General features: G+C 43.8%; 1 protein-coding gene across 1 annotated transcript in view; it reads left to right on the top strand.

Moving 5' to 3' along the window:
* Positions 1-18,489, top strand: part of NLGN4X (neuroligin 4 X-linked) — a 719,294-nt gene that overhangs the window by 660,533 nt on the left and 40,272 nt on the right. The window contains exon 7 of the mRNA XM_078657971.1: positions 16,921-17,710. Coding sequence (XP_078514097.1) covers positions 16,921-17,710 — 790 coding nt within the window. The remainder of the gene's footprint in view (positions 1-16,920; positions 17,711-18,489) is intronic.

Raw genomic sequence — 18,489 nt, 5'->3', positions numbered from 1 at the left:
CTCTCTATCACAGGTCACGCTGAGACCACTGCCGTATGCGAGAGAGCCTACCTTGCGGCTCCGGTGGCGGCCGTCATTTTGTGCCATTCCTCCTTCACGGCCTGCAAATCCAGGCAAAGACAGTTGCAATGGGGCCGCAATCGCCGTGCAGCTCACACAGGGACAGAAAAGGGGGTGGACACCCCTCTCTTCAGCCATCCGGTTTGAGGGGTGCACAGGATTGCTGTTCACAGCTCTCTAGATGGAGCCGAGGTAAAACACTTCGACCCGGCCATCTAGTCCGGCCGCACCCCCTAGATTTAAAATTGCGTGTGCAATTGCCTGTTTATGAAATATATATATAAAATTAAGGGTGCACCAAAGGAGTGTAAGTTAGAGAGATAAGAGAATGTGAACAAGCACCTGAGAGGAGAAGAATACATTTGGAGGGAGAGAATTGTTCATTTTATGTGGTGGAAATATTTTGGCTAGGAAAAGGAAACACCCATGCCACTGTTGTTTAGATAGTGAAAACATATCAGGGGAGTTGGTATTTAATGCCTTTGTAGTCAGGTTATAGTCACACTCAACAGTGGCATGTGCAACACATATGGTCCCATGTGTCTGCAGCTTACACGTGTTGGCAATGAGGAGATAATATTTACTGTATTAACCACCTCTATATGGGTGTGCTGGGTGAACCCTATAATAAATGCCTTGCAAAAATGTTGCACGGACCTTGTAGAAACATGTTGAGGGATTCTCCCATGAAAGTTCTAGCACTTGACTCTGATGTATATATGCACATTAAGGTACATTTTGAAAACAGCATTTCATCAGATAAATATCAATAGATGAAAACAACATTTCATCCTTCAGGGTGCTCCCTGGAATATGGCTGTGCATATAGTTAAGGCCATCCTGGTATTTAGGGGCCAGGATGAGACCCATTGATGAAGAATCCCACTAATAGAGTAGGTGAGGTTCTAACATAGAAAAATGTTTGGTTGTCTGAAGCAGGTGTACTAGTTTGTGTATTCATTTTAGAGTATAGTACTGGGTGGGGGATACCCCAATGTGTTCAGGTGTGAGTCTAGCCACAACTAGGGCCTCGTGGAATTACTAAAAAAGCGAGGTCTTCTGCTTCTTTCAGAATTCAAGAAGTGAGGAACAGGTTCTAATGTGTAATGGTAGGTCGCTCCACCTTTTATTAGTTAACTAGGAGAGGTCTGGGCCCTCTGATCTGGATTTGCATATATGTGAGATTTGTGCAAGTAGAAATACGGACAAGGGCGTGGAATCTGGAATCTTTGTGAAAGTTGATATGATTGCTGAGGTATGCTGGGTCAGTGTCTTGAAAGTGTGGGTGAGAAGTTTGAATTGTGCTCATTTGTAAATGGAGAGCCAGTTGAGCTCCTTCAGATGTGGGGCAATGTGAATGCGGCTTGGGACGTAGAGAGTGATTCTGGCACCAGTCTCTTAATGGCCTGCAGTCTTTTGGTAAGTTTTATGTTGACCCCAGCATAATGGGTGTTCCCATAGTTCAGCTTGCTTATGACCAGGGCATGTGACGGTTTTCCGGGTGCTGAATTGGAGCCATTTAAAAATCTTCCTCATCATCTTTAGGGTATGGAAGCATGAGGCAGTGATGGCATTGACATGGGCGGGGAAGTTGAGTTTGCTGTGGATGACAATCCCTAGGTTTTTGGTATGAGCGGTGGGGGTGGTTGTTGGTGCTTGTTCTGTTGGCCTCCAGGTGAAGCTCTTCCTAAAGATCATGATTTCGGTCTAGTTAGTGTTCAAATTTAGAGTGTTGGTCGTCATCTAGCGGTGATTTAAGCCATGCAGGCATTACACTTGATCTGGGTACTGGGTGACTTGTCTGTGAGGGAGAGAATGAGTTATGTATCATTAGAGTACGAGAGGGTGTTGATGTCATGAGAGTGGATGATGCTGGCTAGGGGAATAAGGTAAATGAGGTCAGTGTGGACCAGTTGTGGAATGAAGTTGCTGTAAATAGCAATGATTTTGTTGCTGAAGAATTGAAAGTAAAAAACACACAGATGATAGACGCAATTCAGAGCTAATTAAACATTCACCAGTCAAGAGATCTGGGTTAAATCCATCGTTCTTTTGTTGACCATCACCCCAGTTCAGACCCAGCCATATGCAAATATGTCTTGACCCTGTGCCTCATAGGAACAGTCCAGCCCGAACTGCCAAGCCTGGTTCTCCCTGGACTGGAAACAAGCATCCTGGGTACAGTTTCGGGGCATCACCCCTCATCAGCCAGGCTAGCTTGAATCCAGTGACACATTAATCCCGGGAACCACGTCTGGGCATACCTAGTGCACTTAAGGAAAGAAAGCAAAAGACACACAGATGATGGACGGAATGCAGAGCAAATCAAACATTCACCCCCAGTCTAGAGATCTGGGTTAAATCCATTGTTCTTTTGATCACCATGCCACCCTAGTTCAGACCCAGCCATATGCAAATCAATCTTGACCCTGTGCCTCATGGGAACAGTCTAGCCCGAACTGCCAAGCCAGGTCCTCCCTAGACCGGAAACCAGCATCATGGGATCGGTTTTGGGGCATCACCCCTCATCAGCCGGGCTAGCTTGAATCCAGTGGCACGGTGAACCCGGGACCCATGTCTGGGCATACCCACCCATCCCACTCGGGATGACAAATGCAAAAAGTACAGTTGATGGACAGAATACATAACAATGTCATACATGCACCCCAGTACAGAGATCTGGGCCTAAATCCATTGTTTTTTTTGGTCCCCATGCCATTCCTGTTTAAACCCAGCCATATGCAAATCAGTCTTGACCCTGCTCCCTTTGTTAACAGTCAAGACCAAACTGCCAGGCCAGGTCTTCACTCTTCTGTCTCTCTGAATGCTCATACAAATTATCAGAAGGATGATACATGTAGTAGTAGTAGTAGTAAACTTTATTCGGTTGAAATAACCATCAAAAGTATGCACAAGAAAACATAAAAACAGAAGCATCAACGTATAATGCATAAGAAGCTAATACATGCGACTCAGTTAAAAAAAAACTATGTGCATCAGAATATAGCATCATTCTAATGTCCTTATTTAAATTTCAACTAAACGATACCTCTTGAAAAACTCACTAGATCATTTCTGATAATGGATAACATTCCTCCAGGCTGTAATAATAACAAGCTCACAAAACAGATGTGCAAAATACAACAAGTACTAAATGGCAAAATATTTTAAGATATATGTTGCTTTGAAATGCAGGCAATAAAAACAAATAACTATGGGCTTGTGGTTCTTCCTTGCCTTAAGCTTCATTGATAATGTATATGCAATAAGCTTCCTATACATTTTACAGACAATGTCCGCAGATATACGTTAAGGGCTGTGCAACAATGCATAAAGTAACCGTGCATAGTGCAAAAGAACAAGAGTGCAACAATAATTTCCATAAAAGGAGCTTATCCAGATAGTAAACACATCAGTCAATAATGTTTATAATTTGTAGTCTCTTAAACCACACTGCTTGTAAAAATTTGCTTACAGGAAATATTACTTTGAGCGACGTGCCACTTTTAAAAATCCTAAAGGCTTTCTAGTGTCTGCGAGTGCCCATACCATGGCAGATTGGGATAAACCATTTGCTACGTATAAAACGGTACTCTTTACAGAAGGAAAATATATGTTTCTCATCTTTATTGCTCGAGCCACATGCAGGGTACATTTTGAGATCTTGGTTACTACACCATTTATTTGTGAAGGACCTCAGCGGTGGAGTTCCATAGCAGAATTTATATACAAATTTCTAGTTAAAGATGGAAATATAAAATCAAAAAATGCTTCAAACATTGGATATTGCTTGCAGGCTATCAATGTACTGATTGCCGACCCACTAGAGCTGTGCACAACATAACAATCATTAATACAAGCCCAATATAAAAATTTTAACAGATTGCTATCATTTTTTGTAATAGTGTTAGGGTCATCCCATAAAGTACGCATTCCAATTTAAAAAAAAACAGTCTGAGGCAAATTTAACCCATGGGATATCCCTGGATCCTGGGAGATTCAATAACTATATCAGGCAGATTTAACCCATGGGATATCCCTGGATCCTGGGAGATTCAATAACTATATCAGTGAATCTTTAAAAACTCCAAGTTCAGGTGTAATCCAGAGTCAGATTCAATATGCTAGAGTTTTTAAGACAGTCAGGTCAGCAGCTCTTTTTATCCCAACATCAAAATACATGGGGGTTAGCGGTGAGCTGGAAGGTAACCCTAACAGTGTCCTAATAAAGTTACTCTAAGCAATTGTCAATGAATGTAAGTTGCCACAACCCCAGATCTTCGCCCCATAAAGAGCGGCTCTCTGTGTGGTTGCAGAGTAAGTTTCCTTAACAGGGGAAATTATATGTGACGTAGTTTGATTTAAAAAAACCTTAGCATAGCATTAGATCTGTGATCAATCTTTAATGTAGATTTTTCCAGTTGACTAGCCCAGCTTAAATTATCCACAAATCTTACACCTAAGCAGTCAAAATGGTGTACTCTATCAAAAGCCGCGCTACCTACCTGAATACTAAGACTTCCCTTCTTAGTCTTTTCAAACACCATAAACTTGGTTTTATTTAGTTTAACTCTAAGCCTCTTGTTTTACAAAAACGTAAAAACGTATCAATCAAAATTTGGAGACCCATGGGTGATTTAGATATAAGGAGTAAGTCATCTGCACAAAGTAAAATTGGTATATTCTTATTATTCAGAGCCGGAAAGTCATTTCTGCAAAGGTAGAAGGCTTCCTCAACGTCATTAATATACAGCAAGAACAGGATGGAGACCAAACGCAGCCCTGGCAAACTCCTCTCTCAGTAGGAATGCGGTCTGTTAACTCGCTATCGGGGCCCCAGCAAACTTGAGTGAAATTATTTGCATGCAATTTATTAAGTAAATGTACTGGATTACTTCGGACCCCCAAATTTGTCAAGGCTTGCCAGAGGGTAGAACGCAGTATGAGATTGAATGCTGCTCTAAGATCAATAAAAACCACATTCGGTTTTTGCTTCTGAAGTAAAACATGTTTCAAATATAAAACCAAAAATCTAAAAATCTGAACTGTTGTACTACTTTTTGCTCTAGAAACCTACCTGGAGAGGAGATAACATTTCATTTGCATTTACCCAATCAAGAAGTCTCCCTAAAATGTGTTCAGAAAATGTTTTGGGGCATTGTCAATAAGGCTGATAGGCCTATAATTCAAGGGCTCCCCTGCATCCCTTTTTTATGTATTGCTATAATTTCTGCCAAGAGCCAGGAACCTGTTTCCTTAGCACCAGCTGCTATAAATATACAGCCCAGATCGAACGTTCCAATTTATATAAGTCACCAGGTATTTTGTCCAGGTCGGGGGTTTTCGCGTATTTCAGCTAATTAATCATTCTAGTTGTTTCTTCCAAGCTACAAACAACAGGAGTGATAGTCTAAAACTGTTGGTGCTTTTAAAGTGATAGTGCAATTGAGATCCTGGTACCACCTGGAGCATAAAGAGCAGATGATACATGTATTAAGTAATACATATCTCTGGCGTAAAATTGCCCTCAAAGTAAAATTCATGCCGAAATAGAAGTTTGTGAGGATCTGATACCTCTGACTGACTATGTGACCGGAAAGAAATACCTACAATTAAAGGGGTCCTTCAAGATGTTTGGTATATGATATGACCTCTTTATCTTACTACCTGCATAATATAACCATAAACTGCCAAACGCATTCTATTGCTGGCACATGACTGTGACAAATTTATCAGGGAAATTATGCCAACACTCAGAAACTGACAGTAAGCTCCAAGCTGAATAGGATCTCTGGCTAGATGAAAGTGTCAACTGATATGATCACAACAATCACAAGTTACCTCTTGAAGCCCTTTAAAAATTCCTACATCAAAAATCTACCTTCACTTTAGAGCTATGAATTTCCCCATTTATCAAGATAACCCTATAATAACCAAACACACTCATAAACTCACATTCTCTCTATTCATTAACTTGATCACATCTCTTGGCCAGGTAAGTTCCAGTCAGTTATAGACTGAAATGACTGGCCACCATTTGACTGCTAAATATTCAAGGGACCAAAAAGTAGTATTCATGCCACTTATTTATTCCACATTGTTTAAAAAATTACTCTGTATTGTTCTTGCCTCATGCAGTTTAATACCAAAATTAAGGTATAGATAGATTGATACAATATATGGATGTTGGAAAATGTACACACAAATATTGATGATGTGTCCTCAGTCGTTAAAATACTGCTAGTAAAATACCTTTGTGAATAGCAAACAATCATAAACTTACACAAAAGTGCAAGTTTACCTTCGTTAATCAGGCCCATCATTGACAAGGATCTCCAATTTACGATTATTCTTGAAAAGAAAATAACATATCGAAAATGTTAATTTTATTTTACATTTACACTGAAAGAAAATGATTACTGCTCTATCGGCCACATGCATCATTGTAGGATTTTGCGATTCCTAAATTGCGAAAATTAAGGAATCGCAATTTAGGAATTGCAAAATCCTATGCATCACGAAATCTTAAAAGTTTTTTCGATTTCTTAATTTTCTGTATTTGCGATTCCTTAATTGCGAATTGCAATTAAGGAATGGCATTGAATTGATTCCTATGGGCCTAGAGGCTCATAGGAATCAATGGAAAGGCATTCACTTTTTGCAATTTTTGTTTTGCGAATAGCAATTTGTTGATGCATTTCAAGGGTGCTGAGAGGGGTCCAAAGGACCCCCCCTGCACCCGTGAAATGTTTTTTTAAGTGCAAGTTTCACACACACATGTCCAAAGGACATGTGTGTGTAACATGACACTTTCAAAAATGCTTTTTTGACCATTTATGAAAGATTTCGCACATTAACACGAGGGTCAACCTCGTGTTAATTTGCTCTCATATTTGCGAATTCGGAATTTTTTAAACCTTCATGCATTGCATTTAAGGATTTGCAAAAATGCGATTCCTTAAATGCAATCGCATTTTTAGGAATCACAAACAATTGCGATTTTTGAAAAACTGTTTAATGCATCCCAAAAAGTGATTTTGGAATCGCAAACGGCCGAATTTTCCGATTCGCACCGTTTGCGACTCCAAAATCGCTTGATGCATGTGGGTGTAAAATTCTTGTGATGTTTTTTCTTCTGTTTAAATGTATGTACATCTCATGACTATCTACATTTATTATAATACGTTGACAATTATATGGACAAAATGTGGAGTAATCCATGGCCATATGACATATTCAAGACGCTAACTATTGCTATTGAGAGATAAAACTAGAACAATATAAGGTACATGAACAATTTTTGCAAAATGCAGACTCAAATATCCAAACATCAGGCAGGTAACAATATTAAACAATAATTGACAATGCCAAGAGGACTGGCTTGCATTGTCACTTATAAACGAAACTTATTTGCTTTGCCAATGCATTCTTAGGAGATTGTATGTGTGCATCTAGTCATACTTTTGCCAACTTTTTTCATGAGAGCAAATTGAAACACCAACTGCAATTTGAGTAAAATTATTTTGCCTGTATGATTGGCATAACTTCAGTTAACATTCTGTCACATCAGCGGCATAATCTAATAACTACTTTGAGTCCCATCACCGAAACTAAAGTAAATATAAATGGAATACTGTGACCATTCTTGAAATGCCATGGGCCTGACAGACAAAAAATCAAATATTAGAAAACCATTACAACTTAGTAAAGCAAACGTTTGGAGCTTGACCAAAAGCTCAATATCTTATTGTACTATTTTATAATGACATTATATCCTGTAGCCAGATTTCAACATTCCAACATGAGGCACGGGTAGATATGAAAATGTAAAATCCTTAAATAGAATCCACCAGCATTATGACAGGCGATGGACAATAAAAACAGTAATAGCAAATATTGCAAAAATCACACAGAATTAAGTAGTCCCATCCACAATATGAAATTACTTCACTTTGTAGGTAGGAATGTGCTGAAAAGGAACATTTGCAACCCAGGTGCATAATTGCGTTTTGCTGCATCAATGTTAGTAAGTAAAAACATTGATAGCCATTTGGAAAAAACATGCACTCTGTGTTCTAATGAATACCAATCTTGTATAGATATATATCTGATGGATTGCTGTTTTCATGTATAGAGATATTTCTGAGGAAATACTTATTTTTAATGTTTCTCCTGACAGGGATGTTTCTCTTTAGGGCAGTGTGACTGGTGCAACCGCACAGGGCACTGACCTGTGGAGGAGGCGCTGACCCAAATCTGTTGACTGGGTGTGAGTGTTTGATTGGTTCAGATGCTCCGTCCATCACCACCCCCTTTTGTACCGCTTTGTTCGCCATAAGTTGGCAGGGTATGCTCAGACGTGAGTCCCTTGCTCACTTTGCCACTGGATTCAAGCAAGCCTGGCTGAAGACGGCTGTAGTGCCAGAAACCGGTCCTAGGAAGCTTGTTTCCGGTCCAGGGAAGGCATGGCTTGGCAGTTCAGGCTGGACTGTTCCCATGAGGCACAGGGTCAGACTGATTTGCATATGGCCATGTCTGAACTGGGGTAGCAGAGTGGGCTAAAAAACGGTGATGGATTAAACCCAGATCTGTTGACTGGGTGTGAGTGTTTGATTGGTTCAGATGCTCTGTCCATGACCACCCCCTTTTGTAGTGCTCAGTGGGGGGAGGCTATGTTTAGAAATACTTTATGATTGGAGAGATGAGCGGCACGTTTGCCTGGTGGTAGGAAGAGAATTTGAGGAGATGGACATGGGGTGTTGGGGAGCCAACAGTGATTGGTGAACCAGGCGCCACCAGCCGGCCCTGTCTCTTGATGTGTCTATGTTCATCATAGTCAAGTGCAAGAAATGTCATTGGAGAATCTCCCAACATGTTTGTACAAGGTCAGTGCAAACATTTTGCAAGGTGTTTCGTACAGTGTTAACCAAGCACACCCACAATGAACTGGTTCACATAATACGCATTGTCTTCTTGTTGCCACTCATGTAAACAGCTGACAAATGGGACCATGTGCATGGAACGTGCCACAGTTGAGTATGACTTACCCTGACTACAAAGGCATTAAATACCAACTTCCCTGCTTTCTCAGTATTTTTGGCTGCCCTCTTGTGTGACATGCATTACATGCTTTGTTCCTACACAAGATACATTTACATATGTTTTCCCTATCAAAACAACAATGGTGTGGATGCATTCCTATCCTGAGGAGCACTTTCACATTCTCTCATCTCTCTAACTTACGCTCCTTTGCTGCACCCTAGAACTTATATATATTTCATAAACACGTAATTGCACATGCATAATGTTAAATCTATGCTCTGAAACCTGTAACAGTGGAGATAAAAAGAAATAGCGACGTGATAACTGCTGTTGACAATTAAGCTTTACTTTAGCATTGTGTGAGCCTACTGAGATTGCTGCAGGTACTAGCTGAGTGCATCAACAGAAACAGAACACAAGGAACAGACTGTGCCAAAATAAAGCAGACTGAGATGTGGGGCCGTATGACGAGTTCCATTTCCAGTAAAGCAAACCTGTGCAGCAAGCGCTGGTAATAAATGGTGCACCTTTCCATAATGTTCCCTGCTTATATTTATATTGGATTGATGTATTTATTACTGTAATTTTATATAATTATAGAACATGACATCTAACAGCAACTTCAGATCGTTTTCCTCTTACAGTTTATAGGAAGGGTCTCTGTTGGCACAAGAATTCTTTTTATTTTTGAAGTCACTTTTCAAATGTTTTTAATGTTTATTTCTAAAAATTCTGCACTACCTGGGAGAAGTATTCCACACATCAAGTAGAAAATACTCAATTATCTCTTCATGTATATATGACTCATATTTAAACTTTACCAATGATGTCTATAAATATGAAAGTAAGAAAGGTTTCCACAGAAAAAAGCAACACACATTATCAGAGAGGATCGCCATATTGGGCAGATGGCGGTCATAATGCCTGGACGGTGGCAGATGGAGATCATTGGGCTGCATTAGTTGCTTCATGCCGTTCATTATGATGGGCAGTATGAAACGATGATAGTGACAGGATGCAAAAAGAAGTGTAAGGAAGAGAGGAAATGAAGTACTGTACAGCAAGAGAAATGTTTCTGGTAATAGCATGAAATGAAAGGAGGGTCCGAATTTTTGTCACTATCAGGGAAATTCACAGTGAACTTTTTCACATTTCGTAAATTTGTGCAAGTGGTAAACTTATTGTCTCTTCAACTATTGTTCTAGAGTTGTCTAGATGTATTTCCATTGCCTCCATTATTTCCATTTCGCTCTTCAATTCTTTCTACATTAACATCTTCTTCCTTTAGAAAAAAAATCTCTTTCTTCTTTCCCACTCTGTTTTTTGTTGTTGTAATGGATCGCCCCTACCTCTCTGTAGTGTCGCCCTGCCTGACCTCCTGTATGAGACAGGACAGGCAGCAGGAAAAGGAAGTGAGTCACAGGGAGGAGTTTAGTCTGTAAGCCAGTGTGAGGCTGGCAGGGAATAAAGTAAGACGTGCATTCCTTACCTCTGCCTCGGTGTGTTATTTGCGATGAGCGCCAGCGCTGCGACAATGGCGACGAGGGTGGGATGTTTCTAAACCCCACAAGCAGCCCCGCTCAGCCACCCAACGTGGCCGACCACCGAACCCTGCAGCGGAAAGAAAATCCGCCGAAGCCCAGAACACACCCGACTGCAGCCGGTGAGAAGCGCTTGCCGATACTGCCCTGGGAGGAGAGGCGCGAAGAAACCAGAGCGCGGGTGCTCGAAAACACCCCAGGCACCCGACTGCTGCACCAGGAGGTAGGCGCGTATGCCAGAGCGCGACCCCACGTGCCAGAAGTGAGCAGCCGAGTGTGTAGCGCTGGAGAGCGGCACCCGATCCCAGGCGCGAGTGAAGAAAGAAGAGCCAGAACGGGACACAGCGTGAGGAGCGACGGTGAGTTCAAGCCCGATCGCTCCCCTCACGCGTGCTGTCTGCTGGGTCCAGGGACAGAGACACGAGGCCTACTGTCCCGCGCGGCGGCCATTTTGGAGTCAGGCGCCGCCCTTCAACAGACCCACGTTCTCTCTCTGGCGGCCATCTTAAGGTCAGGCGCCTTTTGCTTCCAAAGACATTACCGGTCCACAGAGGCAACTGAGAAGCGAAATTGCTCAATAAAGAGACTAATAATAACACATAAACACTGCGTGCAACTAATAAACACCGGACAACCGCTTTCACAGCCAGTTAAGCGCAGATGTCCAATCCGGGCCCTGACAGCTCATCGGGCACTGCCACCACAGCATCAAGTGCATCAAGCACAGCGAGCTCAGGAAGCCCTGCTCCCAGCACAGGAAGCCCAGCTCCCAGCACCTGAGGCCCTGCTTCCACTGCACCTGCAATGGCGAATAACCCAGTGGGAGCCTCCTTCATGCGCCAACCTCAGCCTTTACCACTGACGCCAGGTAACAGCATGGGCCCATCGTGGAAAACATGGAGTGAAGACTTTGAGGACTACATGGTCGGATCCCTAGTGCAAGACAACAAGCAAAAACTTGTGGCTCTGAGGAATCTGATTGGTCCGGACATTGCGCAAATCATCAAAGAGCTGCCCAATGCTGCAACAGCTACCTATGATGAAACCAAAGCTGCACTTGACAGACGCTTTCTCCACAAACGCAATGTGGATTATGAGCGCCACACGTTCAACCTCGCCACGCAGGAGAAAGATGAATGTATGAGTGACTTCATCATGCGCATACGGAGGCTCGCACGATACTGCGACTTTGATAACTTTAAAACGGAAGATGCCCTGAGGCTCCGCATCATCGACGGCTGCTCGTCTGAAGCCCTGCGCCGAAGGCTCCTAAAAAAACCATACACATTAGAGGAAATCGAGGAACTGACAAGAATCAATGACCAGGCGGAGGACTACGCGAAGCGCATGGGGACACAGAAATCGTCGGATCACAAGGACCATGCTTTGCGCATTCAAGCACACCGGTCCTCCAAGCCCGTCAAGCCCACCTCCAAGTCCTACAGGTCTCGGCCATCACGTCGAAGCTCGCGACACACGAGACCCTCAAAAGCGTCGCCCACCTGTTTTAGGTGCAGTCAGGACTACCCCCACTCAGGACAGTGCCCAGCCATCGGGCAACGATGCCACCGCTGTGGAAGAGACAATCACTTCGAGGTCGCATGCCAAGCCAAGCAACCTAGTCACCGATCATCAACCAAGGGGCATGAGTCACGACATCACGCCCGAGCCATAAAAGACAAGGGACGCAGGTCCTCTAGCTCGTCCGACTCCAGCGTCCAGTCAGCATACTCACATCAGTCAAGAGGTCGTTCCGGAAGTAGCCATCGCTCCAGACGCCATGTGACGGACTCCTATCGGTCCCGCAGAGACACATCCAGTGAGTCACCATCGCGCACCCTCACGTCACAAGACAGTGATGAATACATATGCATGGTAACCACTCCGGAACGTGATGAGTACATATGCATGGTTGCTGACCCAGATCGTCTGAAGCGATATCCAAAGCTCGACATCCTGATAGGCGACCACCCAGCTAAATTTGTCCTGGACTCTGGAGCATCTTTAAATTACATCTGTGCTTTAGAACATCAATCCATGAAACACAAGCCTAAACTGGAACCTGCTGCTGTCCGTGTCTTCACGTGGATGTCACGCAAACCACTGCCTTGTCTAGGCCGCTTTCGCACCACTCTCACGTTCAAAGACCGGACAATTGATGCCTACATTCACGTAGTGGAGGGACCAGATCTGGCAGATTGTCTCCTCAGTCTCCCCACAGCAGAAAGACTCAAACTCGTGGAACTCCTCTACATGACGGAGGACACTCCTGACATCGTTGCAAAATTTCCCAACTTATTCAAAGGGCTTGGAAAGCTCAATCATTTCAAAGTAAAGCTTCACATCAACGAGAACGTGACACCGGTTGCCCAACACCATAGGAAGGTGCCATTCCATCTACAAAAGGCCGTTGATGACGAGCTCCAAGATCTCCTTCGAACAGACATCATAGAACGTACGACGGGTCCCACTCCGTGGGTATCGCCAGTTGTAGTAGTTCCAAAACGAGGAGAAGACAACAAGGTCAGGCTGTGCGTTGACATGCGTGCGCCCAACACTGCCATCGAGCGGGAACGCCATCCTGGGCCGCATATCAGTGACATGATTACCAAGCTGAATGGTGCCACAGTATTCTCCAAGCTCGACCTTAATAAAGGCTATCACCAGCTGGAGCTCCATGACAAATCGAGATATATCACAACTTTTACCACTCACCAAGGCCTTTTTCGTTACAAACGTCTGAACTTTGGCATATCCTCGGCTGCCGAGATCTTCCAGGAAGCCATCAGACGAGTCATCCAAGGCATCCCAAATGCCTTCAACTACAGTGACGACCTGCTGGTGTTTGGGAAGGACAGAACAGAACACGACACGGCCCTGGACAGGGTCTGCCATGCACTGATGTCGGCAAACCTAACACTTAATGCGAGCAAGTGTGAATTCCATAAAGACACCTTAAAATTCTACGGACACATTTTCTCGAAGGAGGGCATGAGACCAGACCCTGAGAAAGTGGCAGCCCTGGCTGACACTCAGAAACCCTGTGATGTCACTGACCTACGTTCTTTCCTTGGCATGGCAAGCTACTGTGCGAGGTACATCCGCGACTACGCCACGATCAGCTACCCCCTGCGAGAACTCACTCGCCAAGGTCAGCCATTCGACTGGACGGAGGCGTGTCAACATGCTTTCTCTGTCATCAAACATGCTGTGGGGTCTGCCATCAATCTGGCGTACTTCGACACGAAAAAAAAAACTGAAATCACTGTGGATGCCAGTCCTGTGGGCCTGGGTGCCATTCTGGCCCAATACCGAGAAGACTCAGACCAGCGTCACATCATTGCCTACGCTAGTCGCAGTCTGACGGATACAGAAAAAGCATACTCCCAGCCGGAGAAGGAAAGCCTGGCCGTGGTGTGGGCCTGCGAACACTTCCACCTTTTCATGTATGGCAAACATTTCACGATCATCACGGATCATCAGGCGCTCATTACCATCTTTGGCAACCCCAATGCAAAAATGCCACCACGCATTGAGCGGTGGGGCCTGCGCCTCCAAGACTACGTCTTCTCCATCATCCATAAACCTGGGAAAGCTGAAAACCCAGCTGATTTCATGTCACGACACCCACTGGCGGGTGCCCGTTCCGCACTTTCTGTAGCTGACGAATATCTTCACTTTGTTGTTGACGCTGCGTGTCCTCCCACAGTTCCTATCGAAGCCATCCAGGAGGCGTCTGCACTTGACCCCCTTGTCCAAGCAGTGATGACCCGAATTCGCTCCAACTCCTGGAGGGACATGAAGCAGTCCTCCTCCGAGTCTGCTCAACTCCGACAGGACCTAGCCGCATTCCAACGAGTGCGCGACGAACTCTCCATCAGTGACAATGGTCTCCTTTTGAGAGGGGGGAGGATTGTAATTCCTCTCAAATTACGCCAAGGAGTCATCAACCTGGCACATGAAGGACACAGAGGCATCAATGCAACCAAGAAAGCCCTGAGAGAACGTGTCTGGTTCCCCACCCTTGACCACATGGTCGAGACAACTCTGAAGGACTGCGTCACTTGCCAAGTAGTCAGCAAGGAAGAGCCACCGGCACCGTTACAAATGTCAGAACTGCCAGACGGAGTATGGCAACAGATAGCGGTTGACTTCTTTGGCCCACTACAATCAGGACAGTACATCATTGTTGCCATGGATGAATACTCCCGCTTCCCATTTGCACAATTGATATCATCAACTCGAGCAACGACAGTAATCCCAGTGCTTGATGAGATATTCGCAGCTTGGGGCATCCCACTGCGAGTAAAAACAGATAATGGACCTCCTTTCAACGGTCATGATTTCACGAACTTTGCAACCCACCTCAACTTCAAGCACCAGAAAATCACTCCGCTATGGCCACAGGCAAATGGCATGGTGGAGCGTTTTATGGGGACACTAAAAAGAGCAATCCAGCAGGCAGAACTGACCCACCGAGATGTCCAGCAGACATTAAACGAAGTACTCAGAGCGTATCGGAATACGCCGCACAATACCACAGCCCAGTGCCCAGCAACTGTAATGCTAGGAAGGACACCCAGGACAAGACTGCCCATGCTAAAGGACAGTCTGCAACAACGGACAGTCACCGTTGATCACAACACCCTTGTGGATATTGATCACACCCGAAAGCATCAAATGAAAACATATGCTGATCAACGTAGACATGCCAAAGACTCCAACATACAAGAAGGAGACTGGGTAATAGTGCGAAGTGATCGGCGATCCAAGGCAGATAGTCGATACCTCGACATTCCCATGCAGGTCACCAAGAAGAAAGGGACCATGGTCACAGCCAAAGCTGACCACAAACAAGTGACAAGAAACATCTCGCACTTCAGGAAATGCAACCGACGTGACGGCCATGATGCCACGCCCAGCCCATTCTCAACTGACTCTTCCAATCAGAGTGACAACAGTGACCCAAACCATCATAGCCCCACGCGGATGGTGGAAACTACACATCACCACAGTCCTCAAAGTCACGGTCCTGTGACAAGACATAGAGAACGACCACAACGTTTAATCAGGAAGCCCCGACGTCTGGTCGAAGAGATATAGAAGAAGTGAGACTCTGCAAAACAGGGGAGATGTAGTGTCGCCCTGCCTGACCTCCTGTATGAGACAGGACAGGCAGCAGGAAAAGGAAGTGAGTCACAGGGAGGAGTTTAGTCTGTAAGCCAGTGTGAGGCTGGCAGGGAATAAAGTAAGACGTGCATTCCTTACCTCTGCCTCGGTGTGTTATTTGCGATGAGCGCCAGCGCTGCGACACTCTCCTTTCTAGAACATTATCTCTTCCTATTCGTATTAACACCCCCTCTACTACTTGCAACCACATCTTGTTGTGAAGCAGCTGCTTCTGCATAGGCCTTCCTAAGATGGCTCATGCTTCTAACACCATCTATATTGAAAAGAAAGTGTGATGCAAATCAGGCTACTTCCACCTAAACACATGGAGTATTTTTTCCTTTTTCTTCTGCATCTGTAGATGTCACCCTGAGTGTTACCACACATCCGTATTTCAAAGTTACAGGCAACCAAGCCACATAGTTATCAATCACTCCTTAATTATGAATCCCAGTGAAAGTGATTCCTTGTCAATTCTAGAGAACCCCAAAGTCTGTCAGTTGTCTCATTACAAACAGTCCACACCACTGCCCAATGAGTTCTTTAAAGCTGTGAGTCTGATTTTAACAACATAGGGTAATATTAAGCAAAAAAATGTAATGTGAGGGAGCATTTAATACTGTACTTCCTATATTTTCTTATAGTTTAAGGTGAAAATGTTATGTATCTAACCATATTCGAACAATTTGGTGCATGGCTACAGTGAGGCTTAAGAGCCAGTGCAAGTGACCACTCCCTTTTAACTATCTTAAGATAATGCAATATAGGTACTTGAACATAATAGTGCAACAAGTAAAAGATGACACTACTTTATTGCAAAGGAAATGGTCTAGAAATACATAACAGTACCTGGGGTGTGTTAAATAATGTTACCTATGCTTGCTTTACAGGCATTTCAAAAAACTTCTTACAATTACAACACTGAAAAAAATCTGATATTGTCAACACACATAATTTGTTGGAAGGAAAATATAAGCAATAGATAAATTAAATGTCTGGTGTTCAGAAATATGAAAGTGTATTGTATGCTGAATAGAGCTAATCTTTATGTTTTTTTTGTCTGCGTATTTTGATTCTCTTTTTGTATTTTTCCAATTTTCACCCACAGGTCTATTTCAAAAAGCCATCATACAAAGTGGGACAGCCTTGTCCAGCTGGGCTGTGAATTACCAGCCTGGCAAATACACACGGATATTAGCAGATAAAGTCGGCTGCGACATGCAAGACACCATTGATGTGGTTGAATGTCTTCGAGATAAGAACTACAAAGAGCTCATCCAGCAGACCATCACCCCAGCCACATATCACATTGCATTTGGGCCAGTGATCGATGGTGACGTTATTCCGGATGACCCTCAGATTTTAATGGAACAGGGGGAATTTCTTAATTATGATATAATGCTTGGTGTGAATCAGGGAGAAGGCTTAAAGTTTGTGGATGGCATTGTGGACAATGAAGATGGTGTCTCACCAAATGACTTCGACTTTTCTGTCTCCAACTTTGTCGACAACCTGTATGGATACACAGAGGGCAAGGATACTTTTCGGGAGACTATAAAGTTTATGTACACTGATTGGGCAGACAAGGAGAACCCTGAAACACGAAGAAAGACTTTAGTAGCCCTGTTCACTGACCATCAGTGGGTTGCACCTGCTGTTGCAACTGCTGAGCTGCATGCCCAATATGGCTCGCCAACATATTTTTACGCTTTTTATCACCATTGTCAAAGCGAGATGAAACCAACCTGGGCTGACTCGGCACATGGTGACGAGGTGCCTTATGTTTTTGGTATCCCAATGATAGGACCCACTGAGCTGTTCAATTGCAACTTCTCGAGGAATGATGTCATGCTTAGTGCAGTGGTGATGACCTACTGGACAAACTTTGCCAAAACTGGGTAGGTTGTTTTTCTTTTCATACCGACAGCTGAACTAATAATTTCATTATTATGCTTGCAGTTTTCATCACCCGGATTTTCTGAACTGTATATCAACTGGCTCACATGGAGTATTCACAGAGATCACAAAGATTTATTAGGACATTATGTTAGTAAACAGTAATGCAAAATTATTTAATTTCCAGAGCAAAACGTCAGTTTGCGCTGGAAAGTTGTTCTAAAATTAATGCCAGGAGCACTTTGCGCTGCTTGCTTTACTTTGTGTCAAGGAGGCGTCACATGGGTGTACATATTGTTGCCACGCTGCAACCTTTGATTTTTTGGGACAAAGCCCTTCCTATTAACATTGATAGACAGGGCTTTGTGCCAAAATATGACATTTCTTTGAAGCAGGTGCCAACAAGGAGAATTGTTTTCAATTTTGCATCTGTAGAGCACATACCTTTCCATTAGAAAACCTATTTTAGGCATCACACACACACCTTAGCACTATTGTGAAAAGGTGTATGTACATGTAACTAAGCAGAATGTTTTGGTGCCAGTAGATATGGCTCTGCAATGCTCTCCCTGCCCCCCCCCCCCCGCCTTCGGGACAACGTAAAACAGTAACCGTTTTTACACTGAGTTACTCTACTACCTCTGCACCACAGGAATCATCAACCATGAATATTCTGCATCAGTGTAATTGATCCTTAATAGTATCTCAGGACCCTGCCCATTTTCAATGCTTCAATACTGTGTCTCCAGGTTTGTCTTTTACAAATTCCTATTCATACAAA

Source organism: Lissotriton helveticus, chromosome 8, assembly GCF_964261635.1.
Source record: "Lissotriton helveticus chromosome 8, aLisHel1.1, whole genome shotgun sequence".
NCBI classification, from domain to species: Eukaryota; Metazoa; Chordata; class Amphibia; order Caudata; family Salamandridae; genus Lissotriton; species Lissotriton helveticus.
Note: the sequence above shows the minus strand (reverse complement) of the source record. Positions and strands in the feature narration are given on the sequence as shown.